The sequence below is a fragment of the Heptranchias perlo genome, chromosome 36 (assembly GCF_035084215.1).
Source record: "Heptranchias perlo isolate sHepPer1 chromosome 36, sHepPer1.hap1, whole genome shotgun sequence".
In the NCBI taxonomy this organism is placed as follows: domain Eukaryota; kingdom Metazoa; phylum Chordata; class Chondrichthyes; order Hexanchiformes; family Hexanchidae; genus Heptranchias; species Heptranchias perlo.
In genome coordinates, this window is record NC_090360.1 from 19,227,178 (window position 1) to 19,245,867 (window position 18,690).

An 18,690-nucleotide genomic window follows, 5' to 3' on the forward strand; every position below is an offset into this window, starting at 1 on the left:
ATTCCAGGTCCCCCAATGCCTTGAAAGAAGTCAAAAAAACAATTAGGAAGGCAAGGAGAGACTACAAAATTAAACTATCAAGGAATATAAAAAGAAATAGTAGAGCATTCAACAGGCACATAAATAACAAAAGAAAAATCAGGATAGGGATAGGGCCACTAAGGGATACGTAGAAACATAGAAAATAGGAACAGGAGTAGGCCATTCAATATGATGATGGCTGATCCTCCATCTCAATACCATATTCCCGCTCTCTCCCCATACTCCTTGATGCCTTTTGTGTCGTGAAATCTATCTATTTCCTTCTTAAATATATTCAGTGACTTGGCCTCCACAGCCTTCTGTGGTAGAGAATTCCACAGATTTACCACCCTCTGAGTGAAGAAATTTCTCCTCATCTCAGTCCTAAATGTCTTACCCCGTATCCTGAAACTGTGAACCCTCGGTTCTAGACCCCCCAGCCAGGGGAAACATCCTCCCTGCATCCAGTCTGTCTAACCCTGTCATAATTCTATATGTTTCAATGAGATCCCCCCTCATTCTTCTAAACTCTAGTGAATACAGGCCTACTTGACCCAATCTTTCCTCATACGACAGTCCTGCCATCCTAGGAATCAGTCTGGTGAACCTTCACTGCACTCCCTCTATGGCAAGTATATCCTTTCTTAGGTAAGCAGACCAAAACTGCACACAATACTCCAGGTGTGGTCTCACCAAGGCCCTGTATAATTGCAGTAAGGCATCCTTCCTCTTGTACTCAAATCCTCTTGCAATGAATGCCAAACTACACATGATAAACTCACAGGTAATAATAGCGAAATGGCAGAAATATTAAATAATTAACTTGCCTCAGTATTTACCAAGGAGACTAAGGTGGGCATGACATTAGAAGAAGAAGTCAAAAAAGATATAAAGACATTTAAGATAGAAAGGGTAGAGATAATTGATAAACTAATCAAACTTAGAGAGGATAAAACCCCTGGTCCAGATGGATTGCTTCCACGCATATTAAAAGAAGTTAGGGAGGAGATAGCAGAGGTACTATTACATATACAGAAAAATTCATTAGAAAAGGGAACAGTGCCAGAGGACTGGTGGACAGCTAATGTGATTCCTGTATTTAAAAAGGCAGATAGAGCCAGTCCAGGGAACTATAAACCAATAGTTTAACGTTGGTGATAGGAAAGATAATGGAATCCTTACTCGAAGATGTAACAGAAAAACATCTAGAAAGCAAAAATATAATAAAGAATAGTCAGTACAAATTTCAAAAGGTAAGGTTCATGCTTGACCAACCTTATTGAATTATTTGAATTTACAGAAAGGGTAGACAAAGGTAATGTAATATATTTGGATTTTCAAATGGCCTTCGATAAGGTACCGCATAGTAAACTCATGACTAAAGTCAAAGCACATGGAATTAGGGGACAAGCAGCAGAATGGACAGCAAGCTGGCTACAAAACAGAAATCAGAGAGTAGGGGTTGAGGGGAGCTACTCAGATTGGCAAAAGGTGGGAAGTGGTGTTCCACAAGGATCGGCGCTGGGACCACTGTTGTTCACCATTTACCTAACGATTTGGACTTGGGAATCGGAAGTACAATTTCAAAATTTGCGGATGACACCAAATTGGGGGGTATAGTTAATACTGAGGAGGACTGCGACAAAATACAGGAAGACATTAACAAACTTGAAGAATGGGTGTGTAATTGGCAAATTAATTTCAATATAGATATGTGTGAAGTGGTACATTTTGGTAGGAAGAATGAGACGACCACATACTCCTTCCAAAATAAGAGTTTAAATGGGGTAGAGGAGCAGAGGGATCTGGGGTACAGATACACAAATCACTAAAAGTAGCGACGCAGGTTAATAAAGCTATAAAAAAGCAAACCAAGCACTGGGATTCATTTCTAGAGGGATAGAATTGAAAAGCAGTTATGTTAAACTTATATAGAACCTTGGTTAGACCATACTTAGAGTACTGTGCACTGTTCTGGTCTCCATATTATAAAAAGGATATAGAGGCACTGGAGAAGGCGCAAAAAAATTTACGAGGATGATACCAGAACTGAGAGGTTATACCTATCAGGAAAGATTGAACAGGCTGGGGCTCTTTTCTCCAGAAAACAGAAGACTGGGGGATGACCTGATAGAGGTCTTTAAGATAGGGGGGACATAGAGAAGATGTGTCCACTTGTGGGGGAGACCAAAACTAGGGGCCATAAATATAAGATAGTCACTAATAAGTTCATTAGGGAATTCTGGAGAAACTTCTTTACCCAGAGTGGTTAGAATGTGGAACCCCCCCCAACACAAGGAGTAGTTGAGGCGACTAGCATAGATGCATTTAAGGGGAAGCCAGATAAACACATGATGGAGAAAGAAAAAGGATATGCTGATAGGGTTAGTTGAAGTATGGAGTGAGGAGGCTCGTGTGGAGCATAAACAGTGGTATGGACCTGTTGGGCCGAATGGCCTGATTCTGAGCTATACATTCTATGTAATTTCAAATTCTCGTTGTCGTACTTAAATCCCTTCATGGCCTCACCCTTCCCCATCTCTCTAACCTCCACCAGCCCTACAACTCTCCCCACCCCCCCACCCCCGCCAAAATTCTCCATACCTCTGACTGGCCTCCTGTGCGCGTCCGCTACCTCCCCCACCATTGGCTGCTGCACCTTCAGCCCTCTTGGGCCCCACGCTCTGGAATTCCCTCTCTAATCCCCTCCACCTCACACTCCTTCATTTAGACCCTCCTTAAGCAGCTTCTTTGGCCGAGCTTTTGGTCACCCCTCCTAACGTTCCCTTGCTTTGGCTTGGCATCTTTTTTTCCTTGATTATGCCTCTGTGAAGGCCTTTCATTTCTTATCTACGTTAACGGCACTATTTAAATGTAAAGTGTATGACAGACACGTGTATTGGAATAGGTGCAACAGGAAGTTAGTGTTACACTTACAGGAACGTTCACTATACACAAGACTTTAATATATTAATACATCATGTATTCCCTGACCAATCCAATTCCCCTGTTTGACACGACACAGGAAGAGAAAGAATACTATTAAGGAAAGTGCTGACTACTAGATTTTGCCCTTGAGAACAGTGACACCTAGAGACACTTAGAGTTCACCACAACTATTAAAATTAATTAAAATGGGAGACATTACTTAGGGCTGCTCACCTGCACCTCCTGGTGGTTGGTTTCAGAACACCAAAAGGGAAGGCTCATTATCAGATCATCTTCCATTTATGCTAGAGCTGGTGTGAGGGATAGGAACGTCCAAGAAAGGAGAGAAAATTCCAGTTAAAGCTTGTAAAATTCTATCCGACAGCACTCCCGCAACTTCCGAACTGAACTAAGTGGCTGGATAACTCTACTGCACTAGCAATACTGTAATTGCAGTGGGGGGCACTTTCATGCTTGCCATGAGATGAAAATTTGATAAAAATATAACAAAAGTAGATTTAAACCAGTAAATTGCTAGTGTTACCCACGGTCAGTTTTAAGGGGTTGGTGGAGAAATTGTATTTTCCCAGCTCTATAACATTGCTCACCTCTCCCTGCACTGCCAAAATTCTAATCCATACCTTCATTGCTCTAGAATTGACTCCGTAAATGCTGCCCTCTTTATCCATCCTTCACAAACTCCACTTTATCTAGAATTTTGCCTCCAGAGTCGTGTCTCACACAAGGTCCACGCTCCCATCATCCCTGTCCAGTTCATACTCTGATGGCTTCCTGTCCTCCAGGACAATTGGACTATAAGGTTCTTGTCCTCATTTTTAAATCGCTCCATGGTCTCAAACCCACCCACCCACCCCCACCCCTTATCTAACTGATCTTTGCCAGCGATATATCCCATTCTGTATCCTCTGTTACAGCTCAACCCAGCTTACCATCTGAGGCCCTCCTCTTTGGAACTCTCTTCCTTAACCACGTCACCTTGCTATCACTCTTAAAAGCTTCTTAAATCACTTTGATCATGCGTTTGGTTTCCCTCGGCATCCTCCACATGCTCTGATCTGTTTCCTTACACAGGTGGTTTTATAAATATGCAAACAGTGGCTCTGGTTGAATGTCGTGGAGGATTGTGATATGGATGGTCAGCTAAAATTTCTTACATTTTAAAATTACATGCAACATATTTTTGGTTTTACAGAATTTCCTGTGCTTCAGGATATATTAAAGCCTCATGTTGAAAATTTCTTGAGACAACATCTTCATTCATTGTGGACAAGCTTCAACAAAAGCCTGCAGGACCTGTCTGATATGGTCCACAATTTATCACAAAGTATAGAGGTCAACAGGAAGAATATTAACGAGCTCTCGAAACAACGAATGCCTCAAAGGCAACTGGAGGAATTCAGCACTAAGTTACAGTTGAAACTTGATGAGAACAGTGAGCAGCTGCGGAAAATTGAGGACATGTTGAATGATCATCAGCAGAAAATAGATCATGAATTGCACGCTCAGAAGGTTAACCTTGACCACAACCTAACCATGATTAAAACAGAGACAGACCTAAAAGTCAAGCGTAGCCAGAAGATGATTCAGATGAAGTCGCATCTTCTAGATAACTCAACAGCTGAGGTGAGGAAAAACCAAGATAGACTATGGCAAGAAGTCTACACTTTAAATCAAAATCTGGCAAAGATCGCTGAGATCAAAGACCCAAAGTCATGTCCATCATGCAACTCTAAAGATATCCGCCAAGACAAGGGAATGTCCAAACAGGACTTTGACCAACTCAGTGCAACTGTTGAGGTTCATTCAAGGAATCTTACACACTTAAATAGAATCTGTGGATTGCATGATTTTACATCAAATCTGGTTACCAATTTCCAACAACAGTTGGAGAAGCAGGAATCAAATTGTGCACAACTGGTGGCTGGCTTGAAGAGAGAGATGAATCAAAAACTGAATGAGACCAGTGTGGGTTTTACTGAGAATGTTTTGGGACTGAATGTTTCCTTTATCCATCGAAGTTCAGGTCACGAGGAACTTCTTTACAACCTTGACAATAAAGTGAAAGAACTGAGTCGGAGGTTGTATAGCATTCCAGAAGATGACCAACTTTGCGACTGTCAAGCGTTACTTGTGGATTATGGTTTGGTTGTTGATAACCTGAGGAATGCCAGTAACTTTATGGACAAAATGCACTTCGATCTGAATGATGTTAAACAGCAAGAACTAGACCTGAGCAATAACTTAAATGATTCTGTACAAGATCTGTTCATGGCTTTGCAACAAATTCGTCAACAAGTCCAGGACCTCCAGTACTTGCAGCAAGACGAAAACAATGCTTTAACTGAGGATATCGCAATACTCAAGAAGAATTCCACAATGATTATGAGAGAAATTAGCCATTTGAAAAAGCTGGATGCTACCATGGGCTCTCACATCAAATACCTCAATAGTTCCTTCAGTTCTCTTTTGGAAGATGCTTTGAGGCACACAGTCATTCTGGAGAGTTTGTTGGGACAAGACATATTGGAGATCACATCTGAAGGTGCAACAGAGCTCCAAGCGCTTTCTGTTCGCACTTTATATCAAAACCTTAATGAGACAGAGAAAGACCTTGCTACCCATAATATAATTTTGGAAAGCATCAACAAGAGGCTGCAGGTGCTTGAAGATGGCAGGTCAAATGATGAAATTAGGGAATTAATTAGTTCTGATGAAAACTTTTTGAAGGAAAGCTCTTCAGAAGTAGATGATAGAGACCATCGTTCCCTTGAACATACAGAACCAAACCATGAGGCAGTGGAAGAACAACAGATGGATGATTCAAAATATGATTCCAGTGAAATATTAATTATTAAAAAAGACATTGAGATGTTGAACTTGAAAGTAATTAAACTGGAATCCCATTGTAATAACGAAGACCCTTTCTACAATCGTAGCTTGGAACAGATGAAGGAACTGTTTACAAAGTCAGTGGAGATTCTGCAGTCAGATGTGTCATCTTTGAAACAGTTTCTTGAACGTCACATCTCTGTGTTTCAGAAGCTCACTGGCAGTGCAGACAATCTTTCTAATGGGACATTCCGTATTGGGCGAGGAGGCTTTGGCTCAAAGCGAATGAGAAAGCTCCACAAGCAAAGTCACCATGGCGACAAACAGCTGGAGATTTATGGAAATGCTTCAACTGTAGTCAACAAAAATAGCATCCCTATTGCACAGGGTAAGTGCATCTGTTGACAATTGTTTGTGAATGTGACTGTGGTGCACTATCCATCCTCAATCCCTCTGCAGCCTTTGGCACGGTCGACCATACCCTCCTTCTCCAACGCCTTTCCTCCATTTTCCAGGTGGGACTGCTCTCGCTTGGTTCTACTCTTACCCATGCAATCGTAGCCACAGCATTTCCAGCAATTACTTCTCTTCCCACCCTGTACCATTATACCAAAGATCGGTTCTCGGCTCTCTCCTCTTCCTCATCTACATTGCTGCCTCTTCGCGACAACATCTGCAGACATGTGGTCAGCTTCCACATATATGCTGATGACACCCAGCTCCACCACCCCTCAACCCATCCATTGCTTCTCTGTTGTCAGATTGCTTGTCCATATCTAGTCTTGGATGAACCACAATTTTCCCCAGTTCAACATTGGGAAGACTGAAGACATTGTCTTTGGCCCTCACCCAAACTCCGTACCCTCAACAGATTCCATCCCCCTCTCTGGCCATTGTCTCAGGTTGGACCAGACTGTTTGCAATCTTGGCGTCCTATTTAACCGAGCTGAGCTTCCGATCCTATGAACTCTCCATTACATCTACCTCTAACATTGCCCATATCAGTCTCTGCATCAGCCCAACTGCTGTTGAAACCCTCATACATGCCTTTGTCACCTCCACACTCCAGTCTAGCAGTAATGTCTTCAGGACTCAGTAATATCATCACTGACCGAGCCACACTTGGTAGTAGACATGGAAGTCCCCCTACCCAAAGTACATTCTGTGCTCTTGCTTCCCTCAGAGCTACCTCCAAACGATGTTCAACAGGGAGGATTACTGATTGATCAGTTGAGGGGGGCAGTAGGTGGTAATCAGCAGGAGGTTTACTTGACCTTGTTTGACATGAAGCTACAAGATTTCTGGTCTGCAATCAATGCTGATGACTCCTAGGGACACTCCCACCTGACTGTATCCCAATCTCTGTTGGGTCCACCCTGTTGGTGAGGCACAAGGATGGTGAGGAAGGAGTACAAGATGTTGGCTAAATATGATTCTGTAAGTCAGGCTGTCACTCGACTAGTCTGTGGGCCAGCTCTCCCAACTTGGGTACCAGTCCACAGAAGTTAGTGAGAAAAACTTTGTAGTCGACTAGGATGAGATTGCGGTAGCCTTATGCTGATACGATGCCTGGGTTGTCCCTGATAGATAGGTCCAATTTTCTTCTTATTGAACTTTGTAGCAATTGTTTACAACTGGGTGGCTTGCTAGATTACATTAGAGGAATTAAGAGTTAACCACATAATTTGGGACTTGAGTCACGTGTCGGCCAGGTTGAATAGGGGTGGCAGGCTCCCTTCAAAAGTACATCAGTGAACCAGTTGTGTTTTACAACCCAGCAGCTTCATGGTTATTTTTCTGGTGGTAGCCTACAAATTACCATATTTATTGAATTCAGTGTCACAATTTGCCATGGTGGAATTTAAACTCATGACCTCTGGGTTACTCGTGGTTATAAGGGAGAGATCGAGGCCAAGTATGGTCCACTGATAGTACTTATGCAGTTACCTTCGAAGTGCGAGAGAATCTTGTTGGCCTGTTTGACAGCTTCCATTTTTTTTTTGTTTGAATTTTTCTGTTGAGTCCCTCTACATTCCTTTGTATTTTCCAGGACGCACAGAAGTATAAATTCACTAAGGAAAGCAATAGAAACAGAAATCACATTAATTCTTTCTTCTCAAGCTCTTTCCTAGGTTTGTTTTTTTTGTTTCCCATGGTGTTGGCCTTGGTTCAATAGTAGCACTCAGTCTGAAGGTTGTGGGTTCAAGCCCCATTCTAGAAACTTAAAACATAATCGAGGCTGACACTTCAGTGCAGTACTGAGGGAGTGCTGTACTGGCAGAGGTGCTGTCTTTTGGATGAGATGTTAAACTGAGGCCCCACCTGCCCTCTCAGGCGGAAGTAAAAAATCCCATGGCACTATTTAAAGACGAGCAGGGAGTTCTCCTGCTGCCCTGGCCAATATTTATCCTTCAACCAACATACTAAAAAAGAAATGGTAATCAGTTGCTTGGTTTTGATTTATTTTTGCTCTTTGTTTAGAATTCCAGGCTGCATTTTTCGTGGGACTTTCCAACAATTCAGAAACTAACAGGATTTTGAAGTTCAACCAGATCTTCCTGAACTATGGAGACGGCTATTCATTGGAAAAAGGTTACTTCAAAGCTCCACTCAAAGGCATCTATGTGTTTGTGGTGACTATGGAGTTCGGCCATGGGCCTGGTCTTGGTTATCTTTTGGTTGATGGCAACCACACAATAACGCTTCAGAATAGCAGAAAAAACCAGCAGCACAGCAGCCTGGCTTGGGGCTATGCCATCCTCGAGCTCAGCAAAGGACAGCACGTGTGGGTAGAGGTGGCACAAGGGTTTGTAGTTCAACGGACTCCGCCTGAGACAACATTTGGTGGATTTCTGTTATTTAAAACATCTTAAGGTTTCATTACCAGTCCTGAAAATAGAAGAAACTTAAGACTATTTTAACAGATTCACTATTGGAGGTTTCCATTCAGGAACTATACTCTTGCTGAAGAGCTCCCTTTACATTATCACACTGTGCTCACTCGCTATAAAAAGAGTTTCCCTAGGTTTTACAGCTCATAGTAGTCAAGGTGGTATCTATTCATGTTCTCATAGATGCATTACATTTGATTCAGAAATTACACAAAGATGTTGTCCAATTTGGACAATCTATTACAGTAATAATAAACTTTGAACTCTATATTGTCTACTATAATATTAGCGCAGAACACCATTACTGCACCAATGTGCTCTTTGTTTTTACTATCTTAGTCCATCATTGCACTCAGGAAAATTATACCTGAGAATTTAGCTAAGCTTTCATTTCCAGAACCTTTGGCCTAACAGTGGGCCAATCTCATTGTGAGACCTCCTCCTAATGGTCTCACAACTAACAGCATTATTGTGTACTTATGTACAAATTTGAATGATACACACAATTGTCTCCCTATTCATTTACAAGGCATTACATTCTAACAGAAGCCAGCTGTTGTTTTTAACTGAAGCAGGAAATTCTGGATTATACTGCCCAACTAAGGAACAAAACCAGAGGCTGAATCCATCAATGTGTGTTGACCTTTTCTCAATTCCCCACTACAGTACATAGAGTTTTACCTAAATTTGCCTCTGGTTTCCTTCTGCCTCTCCCAGGATGTTGTACGACTGGGAGGAGAACACCATATCTGGAGGGAGGAGGGGGGGTGTGGGGAAGCTTGGTGGTCCAAATGGTCTTTTCCCGTTCTTTTATGTCCGTATATAGGTTATTACGGTTCACTCAGACTATCTTTTTGATAAAGAAATTGGTGGTGCTTTCATTTTTCAAGTTAGGCCTTGATTCATCTCAGACTGGAAATGTTAAAATGGCTTAGAAAGCAAGACCAATCTCTGGAATAGCAAGTCCTTGATTGAATGAGAAAGGATGTGAATCAGCAGAATCGATGAGTAGGGAAGGATTTCCGGCAAGGATTCAACTATAAATTTCATTGTTTTTAAAGATAAGAAGAGAACTCCAAAACTCAAGCAATTAAACAAATCATGGTTAGAGGTTGGCATGAAAAATAACATGGGAGCTGGCAATATGCCAGTGTGAAAAAAGCAATAAAATCATTCATCCTTATGTTGACTGATCCCCAGAGTTCTAAATTGACATGTTTTTATTCATATTGTTGAATTCACCAAATTATACATCAAATTGTGGGTGTCGCAGCAAATCCTTTGGGACCCCACAGCAGTTATGTAGTACTGTGTACTATGGCCCCACCTAAAGAACATGTAAGGGAAGAAAAACAAATAAGCACAGCTGACAGAGCGATTGTTTACTAAAATAATGTTATTTACTTAAAAGTCAGATACAGGACATAATCTGTGTACACGATGTACTTCTTGCAATGCAATCTGTGGTAAACTTAATAAGGCACCTTTTACCAGATGCTGTACAAAATAGGTTTATAAATCATTACACTTGGTTTAATGTGTTGTTTTACTGGCAATGACATAAGCATTAGAGTAACATTACTGCTTTAACCCTTTGTTGTCTGTCCATTTGCTATGTACAAATACGCTAACTAAATGATTTCATAATATTCTGATTCATACTTTTGTCCATGCCACAATGACAAATTGATAGGGTGATGTTGATCTGGCAGGTGGCAGATGGAAGTCACCCTCCCTTTTCTTTAAATAAACTAAAGGCAGGCTGATTTGAGAAAAAAGGCACAATCATTAAAAACATTTCTTTTAAAAACAAACTCCCTGACTCGCATGGTTTCCTTTGAAAGACAAGAACATCTTTTATAGACGTGGATAGGGCATTGAGTTTGCACCCCCTAGTTCCAGATTTAAAGGGCTTTCTTGCACCTCCATCACAACAATGCTGTTCCTCTGCACCAACTCCTGCTCATCTATGTACTGAATGTACCTCAATGTTTTAAGGGGATGAGTGAAAACAATTACTTGTACCTATTGTACTAAAATAATTCATGATTGGAGGGAGTAGGGTGAATGCAGGGACAGACAGCATTATTCACCATTCCTTACACCAATCCTTCATTATTCTATAGTGATTAAAAAGAAAATTCAGCACTCCAGATGTGAATTCCCTGCAGCAAGTTCAAAATGATAAAAGCTGTTCCAACCCAACAAGAACGTTCTTGAAAAGGAACACAATGATAAAACCGCAGATTTAAAAACATAAAAGTACAATGCACCGATGACAGTGTGTTTCATATTTTCTTTCACATGGGACTTTCATGCTTGTGAAAAAAATATCCAAAATGCATCACCTCCAGTACAATATCTCAGAATTCACGGCCTATACATGCTAACATTATGCAATACACAGCAGTATAATTGATTGGGCAGGAGTCACAAAATCACATCTCACTGATAAACATTCAAGAGGGCACAAGCTTGGTTATTGGTACTTCATCTTTCACATTCAGGGGTAAACATGAGAACCACAGCGTGCCCGTCACTGTACATGACTGTGCATGGTATGCAACAAAAACAATCCTGTTTATATGAATGGACCGCACTGTATCTTACTGACCCCACCCTCCTCCCCCGGGGGGGGGAAAAAGTCTCACGCCCTACTTTGGCTATCATATTTACAAGAAAAGCTTGCAAGGTTTCATCAGCCGTACTACACAAGATATAAACATTATGTTACATAACATCTTACAAGACTGTGGCATCTGGGAACCTGGCACAAATTAGACAACCACAGGATTATTAATCGTTCAATACATGAATATGGTTTGGAATTACTCAAATGAAATAAAATACACAAGAGTTGGCATTACATAGCTTAAAATCAACCAGCACTTTGCACTACCTGCACAGCTTCTTGTTTTCTCCTGGAACACAGTAAAGCTCACACTCACCTTCCAGAGTCACTATTAGTGTGGAGCAAAGACAACTACAACAAAAAAACAAGCTTTAAGAAGGGAGGGCAAGAAAACTTGAGTAGTTTTGTGTATTATGGGGATCAGTGGAATTGCTGAGTCCTTGGCAGTGATATTTCATACTCATGAAAATAAACACGTGAAATGCCACTTAAGCTGTGATAACTTGGAAGAGAATTTACACCAAATCAATACCGGCACTCAAATCAAAAGAATGGCAGCGGAACACATATTACATCGGCTGAAAGTCTCTCATTTAAGAGATACAGGATTTCACTTGTGCCTGTAGTGTTTGTGAGTAATAGCATTTTGCATTTGTGTAAGAAGAATTGTTATAATACAAGGTTTGTGATCTCCCACCACTCCTGAGGAGATTAACAGAGCTGCAATTCAGACTCTTACCGTACACCACTATCACAGCACTGGCTGAATGCTCTGCACTGCCTGATTTTCTGTGGTGAGTTTAGTCAGACAGGCCAAGAAAAATTCTCTCTCTGTTTTGCCCCAGAGCAAATAGACTTCCTGTGATCTAAAATGGATCTCCGCTAATACTCTAGGGCTTCAAATAACAAATAATGAAAAAACTAAGTTATAACTAGAGGGACATAATTACTTCTGAAAGGAAAACTGGGAGAACATAATTAATAAAACTATGAGAATGAATGTTTTTCTATTTCTTAGAAGACATACTGGTCTGTGAACCTTGCTGGCAACCTTTTGCTACCCACAAGAAAGTTGACTATCCAAATTCCAAGTTTTACAGGTGTTTACCCAGCTAGCAGACATCAAATTCAAGGCTTGCACTGCTGCTTGCCCTATTACATGAGAGAGGGCAAGTGGATGGATACAAAAAAAGGGGCAACAAAAGTGAAAATTAAACAGAGACTGAAAGGATTAGAGTTTCAAGAAGACAAGAACAAATCGCTTGACTGCCGAAGTGCAATCAGAACAGTGGAGCTAGCTGTGAACATAAAGTGTCCAGGATTCAAGAGAATAAATCTTGCCATAGCATGTTTCATACTTGGTGCCAGCAGAAGCTCACTCTGTGCAGCTAGCATTCACAAAATTCTTGCAAATGCCCAAAGTACTAGCCAATTTAACAAGACTTTGGAGGTGGGGAAGGGAAATAATTGTCGTGCCCTCATGGCTTATGAAGACAGGTGAAGGCAGATTTGTTCATCTGACCCCATTTACAGATAGCAGGTGAAAACCAACCATTAACTCCCAGCAATAGTTTTGCAAATTCATTCAGAATTGAGGCTTTCACAGAAAGCACCGTGTCCTGGCTGTGAGACACCATTCCTAGAGTTCTCATGGTGCCAGCTATCATCATTCCACTGTGGGCCGCAAACAGAGCACAAAAAAGACAGCGACACATAGGAATCCCAAGGAAGCTTAAGATACTCCAACAGCATTAATTTACGGTCTTATTTTTTTTTTAAACATGTTGCTGTCCGTTATGAAGTATGGCATAGAGGCTTGTTATCAGAAGTCCTTTCTTCACTCACTATGCCATGCATGAAACAGTTCTGAATTCAAAAGGTAATTATTAGCAGCCTATCTAGTGTGGTGTGTAGAAGGGACTGGAGCGAGTGAATGTCCGCCTCTCTAACTACACACAAGTCCCTGCCCCTCTTTGGGGCCATAATGTCAGCTGTTTAGCGGCTTGATCAGATCTTGATGTCTTGAGATTCCACCATTTTGGCAAGTGTTTTCTTCACTCTTAGTGCTGTCAACCGGGAGGCAGGGTTATGAGCCCAACATTCTGACATCAACTTCAGGACTGCTCTTAAACACTGTGGGGGTTGAAAAAGAGTAGGTGGGTATTATCAAGGAAAAACAATATTAGAGAGCAAAGTCAGATCTTATGAAGATGTACAGTACCTTCCTTGTAGTTCTAATATTCAGAAATAAGTTTCCTTAACAACTAAAAAAAAAACAGGTTCAATTCCAAGTTAACTGAGGCATATCATTTTTTTTTATTCCTCCCCAATTAATTGTGGACGCTAACTTTGTTCGGTTTTGTGGTGCTACAAACTTCTGATCCTCTGTCAGTGCCAGGCTAATTCACCAGCAGGTGGTGCAAGAAAGCAGCATGGGATAACTCATCCAGCAGGTTCCTCTCCCTATATAAGCAGGGAGCTACCCAGCCTTCAAATGCAACTTGCTCTTACCTCTGCCCTTTCCAGTCCTGCTCAGCCAATGAGCAAATCTGTCCCACACCCTGATACAGTATGTCAGTAATCCACTCCACAGTGCCAACTGGATTTCCTAAACTAGGTTATCAATCTAAATAATGATACAAGTAGGATCACTTGCTGTCTGGTTTGCTAATCTATACACATATACAAGCATGATGACTTTGAGTTAGTCTATTTTACGATCCATTACTAATTAGGGCAATCTTCTGTAAATTTTGTCTGCTACTAGTTTGGTCAAAGTGTAAATTATTTATTTCAATAACATTTCACTGTAAAATCTCCCTTTGGCATCTGAGCTGGTGCTACAGACTATGAAACAGGTGATCTAGATAAAGCTGGAATGCCTACTGCCCTTTTCGCAGAAAGGAAGTGTCAGCATGACTCCACCTGAACACTGCCCAGTAGCTGGGGTTGGGCAGGCTTCACCGTAAACCCAGAGGGATCTCATTCAGATATTAGCTCATCCAGGCATTGGTAAATACAATGTCTGCAGGGCCTGGAACATAAAATAGCCAGCTGCTAACGAGCTATATCTTTGCCAGCATATTGGCAGGCTGATTGCCAAAACGTTAGTTACACTAATGAGATGATAATCACCTTCTCTCTGGTTTAATACCTACCTATTTGCAAATTCAAGCTCACAATGGTCGTGAAATCTAAGTGTATGATAATTTTATGTTTTACCATAGCTTTCCAGAAATCAAAATATGAATGTCGGATTTCATGTACATTGACCTGTAAAACATGATTCACAAATTGCACCTTCATGCACATCTTTAGGTTCTAAATATAGGGATCCAACTATCATACCAAACTTTATGATAACACAGAACTCAATTCAAAGAATCGAGTGGTGTATTTCAGCTGTCGACAGTGTTAGTTGCACGGTCAGTCAAAAGAACTGCAGTGTCCTTACAGGCCTCACTAAGAAGCATGAAACACTCACCTCATCACTGTTCCACCTGTTAGAAACTGTCGGACGGAGACATTTAACACACGTCACTTCCCTCATATCCTCATAGGAGGGGTCGTTTGGCACCATGTCATAATACGGCAACTGGTAGTCCTCTACAATACCTGCAGGAAAAGAAAATCAAATTAAAATCAGAAGTGGGAATTCCCCTGATGACTTATGTCCCTATGTCCCTATGAAAGCAGTGCAATGGCAAAACCATTGGGTGTTCCACGGTTTCTGATCATGATGGACAGGGCCACTAGTTCTATACTTCATGGGTCAAGAATGTTTGTACATTTCACACACCTACCCTGCCATTCACTCATTAACTTCTCAAGGACCAATACAATTCCCAAACACAACTGGGTTACAATGTCCTCTTCTTCTGCTTGTTCTTTTTATTTTTTTTTCTACTTTTCCGTTGTCTCTTTTTTCTCTCTCTCTCTCTCTCTCTCAATCCACTCTGTTTCCCGCTCTTTATTTCTCTTTCTGTATCTAATTTGACTCTAATTCACCCTATTTCCATCTCTATCTTTCGCTCTGTTTCTTTCTCTATCCTTTTCTATCATTGGCTAAGGAGATAGACCATTGGGCACGATGTTCGCGAGGTTCCAACACGACAATGACATCACTGCGCCGTTATCACTTTAGCGTTCCAGCAATTTGCAGCCCAAATATAGTGCGCTTCGAACGGTGAGATAAAAAGACCAATTAAAGTTGCTCGCCACAAGGTGCCCCATTGCAGCAATTTCTGGTCCATTCTTCACAAGACACAAAATAGATATAGATGCAGAGACCATTCAGAGCATATTAATTGATTCAACTGTCCCTATCTCCATCTAAATCTATGTATAATTATATAAACTAAAGTGTTGCATTAGTGTACATTTTGTCAACCATATACCAGATATCACATATTGTTAAAGATGAACAATAATCTTAAAAGAGATAAAGAAAGCCAATCACTTAGTGCCAGCTGTTTCTAACCTGGAGCCTGAAACTTTTAAGCATTTTCCAATTTGTACAGTCCTTTGCCAAATAACAATTAAACTCTGATTGACCTGAGGCTTTGTTTACTTGACAATTAGACTTTATGGCTTTAAGAGGATATAGCTCCACCTTTGCAGCAGAATAATATACTGCATTGTATAAACATAGAAAGCAGCTCATCATTCGCCTTAGTGAGAAACATCACGGGAGCTTCAGTTACATTTGAAAATTCTGTATGAAATCAGTCCAACTGAGAAACGTGAGCGATCTGAATATTTTCTCTCATACACTATTTACAGGTGAATGCTGTAACATACCTCCTGTAAGACAGCGACGTGACATCTCCCATATGACTAAGCCAAAGCTGTATATATCTGCCATCAAGTAAGCCTGAAATTGGTTCTTGTTGAGGCTCTCATCTAGTACCTCTGGTGCCATGTATCGCTTTGTGCCCACTCGTGTATTTAGTGGGATATCAACTTCATTTGTGTCACTGTGAAGATAAGGCAACAAATAGGAATTAGGAAGGAGCATTCAAAGCTAATAAAAATATCTTGGATTCATTAGGAACTTTTTGAAGTTCGGGAAAAAAAATTCCCTATCTCTCCTGAAGACAATGACCTAGGCAGCTTAGCCAAGGGGTCAAGTTTCATGTGTGAATCTAAACAGTTAGTGTCAACCAGCTCTTGATTACGAGATGTGTATAAATAAGAGACCCTGCAAAGTGGATAAATTTATCTTTCCTCATCATTGGAGCAATCATCACACACGCATATACGTGCACAATACAAACACACACACGTGTTTTACCAAAATAAAATTTGGGAGGAGGGAGATAATAGCTGAGGAGGTCCAACCTCTGCTGTCAAGGCAAGTCCTGTGTATTAATGAAAGTTAAACAGAAATGTTTGGCATGGAGGAGCAGGAGGAGAGGAAGGGTAGCCCTAGTAATAAAGGATGAGATGAGATAAAGACAGTAGTGAGAAAGGATCTTAGCTCAGAAAAATCAGGATGTAGAATCAGTATGGGTGGAGCTAAGAAAGAACAAGGGCAGAAAACACTGGTGGGAGCAGTCTACATGCCCCCTAACAGTAGTTATAGCATTGGACAGACTATAAATCAGGAAATTAGAGAAGCATGTAACAAGGGTAATTCAATAATCATGGGAGACTTTAATCTTCATATAGACTGGGCAAACCAAATTGACAAAGTAGTTTGGAGGACAAGTTCATGGAATGCATCCAAGACAGTTTTTTTTTAGAACAATATGCCAAGGAACCAACTAGGGATTGTGTAATGAGACAGGATTAATTAGTAATCCTATAATAAAGGATGCTCTATAATAAAGGATCATAATATGATAGAATTTCATATTGCGTTTGAGAGTGATGCAGTAAAGTCCGAAACAAGGGTCTTAAATTTAAACAAGGCCAATCAGGTAGGTATGAGGGGCAAGTTGGCTAAGGTAGATTGGAAAATTAGATTAAAAGATATGACGGTAGAAATGCAATAGCGAACATTTAAAAGAAATAATTCATAATTCCCAGCGAATATACATACCCTTGACGAATAAAAACTCCACAGGAAAAGTGATTCAACCGTGGCTAACTAGAGAAGTTAAGGATAGTTTTAGAATAAAAGAAAAGGCTTACAATGTTGCTTAAAAAAGTAGTAAGCCTGAGGAATGGGAGAGTTTTAGAAATCAGCAGAGGATAATCAAAAAATTGATAGAGGGAGAAAATTGAATATGAGAGTAAACTAGCAAGAAATATAAAAACAGATTGTTAAGAGCTTCTACAAATATATAAAACGGAAGAAATTAGCGAAAGTAAACGTGGGTCCCTTAGAGGCAGAGACAGGAGAAATTATAATGGGGAATAAGGAAATGGCAGAGACGTTAAACAAATATTTTATATCTGTCTTCACAATAGAACAAAAAACATACCAGAAGTAGTGGGGAACCAAAGGTCTAATGAGAGGGAGAAAAATTTCCTGATTCAAATAAAATTGGGAAAAGAAATTTAGGAAGAAACACTGAGGAGCCCAAGAACCATTCTTAGCTGTATGCTCAAATCAAATCTGATCAATCTACAACGGAGGCCTGCAGTTCAATAACTGCGAGCCAAGAATACAGATTCCCTTGTGAGAAACTTTACTGCTTGAATGGTGGGCACATTAACTTTTGAAGAACTACATATTGGTCCAAGGGAGGCCTCTCTGGGCACAATTTCCAGATAGCCGCTTGAAGCAAGATTCCAAAAGGCATCCCCTGATCAGTCCTAAGGTCCAAAGTTTATAGATGGATTTTACAGTAGCAACATACACATGATTGGAACTGATCAAACCTGGGGCTAATCCCAATTCAATCAGATACTCAAAAGTAAGATGTTCCCCATCTATTACAGGTTTGGTGACTTGGTAGCTGGACATCCAACAAATATTATAAGCCCTACTACTAGACATTTTAATGTAGCTAATCAAGAAGTACCAACTATTTTTGGTACGTGACCATGTCCTAGCAATGGTGTCCATTGCTCTAAAGAAAAAGAGACCTTCTTTCAGGTTACGAATTGGACCCCTTTCCTAAACTACAGAAACAAAACCTGCCTGCAGACCATGGTGATGTTAGCCTCACTCATAACTGGTATAGCCAAAAGCCATGGTTGGTGCAGCCAGTCACAATGACTTTTACCTGTTCTGTGTAAACTTTCTATAGCATCCTGGGATAAGGGGAAATGGAGGAACATGTACAGAAACCATGGTGTCCAGAAAAAGGATAGGCCATCCAGGTCCAAGTAATTCATAGGAAACACTGCATACAGAAACCACCTTTTTGCTGCAAACATGAGTTAAATGTGCTGGGAGGAAGTATAAATTATGACAAC

The 18,690-nt window shown here is 40.7% G+C and overlaps 2 protein-coding genes across 4 annotated transcripts in view; one reads left to right on the top strand and one right to left on the bottom strand.

The window, feature by feature from the left end:
- mmrn2a (multimerin 2a) overlaps positions 1 to 10,504 on the top strand; it is a 28,273-nt gene extending 17,769 nt beyond the window's left edge. For both annotated transcript variants that reach the window (XM_067972690.1, XM_067972691.1), the window contains exons 6-7: positions 4,163 to 6,187; positions 8,281 to 10,504. In XM_067972690.1, the coding sequence (XP_067828791.1) occupies positions 4,163 to 6,187; positions 8,281 to 8,672 (2,417 nt within the window). In that variant the 3' untranslated portion in view covers positions 8,673 to 10,504. The remainder of the gene's footprint in view (positions 1 to 4,162; positions 6,188 to 8,280) is intronic.
- The window catches only part of bmpr1aa (bone morphogenetic protein receptor, type IAa), a 223,209-nt gene continuing 214,587 nt past the window's right edge, over positions 10,069 to 18,690 (bottom strand). For both annotated transcript variants that reach the window (XM_067972692.1, XM_067972693.1), the window contains 3 exons: positions 16,123 to 16,298; positions 14,807 to 14,937; positions 10,069 to 13,455 (listed from right to left, as the gene is read on the bottom strand). In XM_067972692.1, the coding sequence (XP_067828793.1) occupies positions 13,330 to 13,455; positions 14,807 to 14,937; positions 16,123 to 16,298 (433 nt within the window). In that variant the 3' untranslated portion in view covers positions 10,069 to 13,329. The remainder of the gene's footprint in view (positions 13,456 to 14,806; positions 14,938 to 16,122; positions 16,299 to 18,690) is intronic.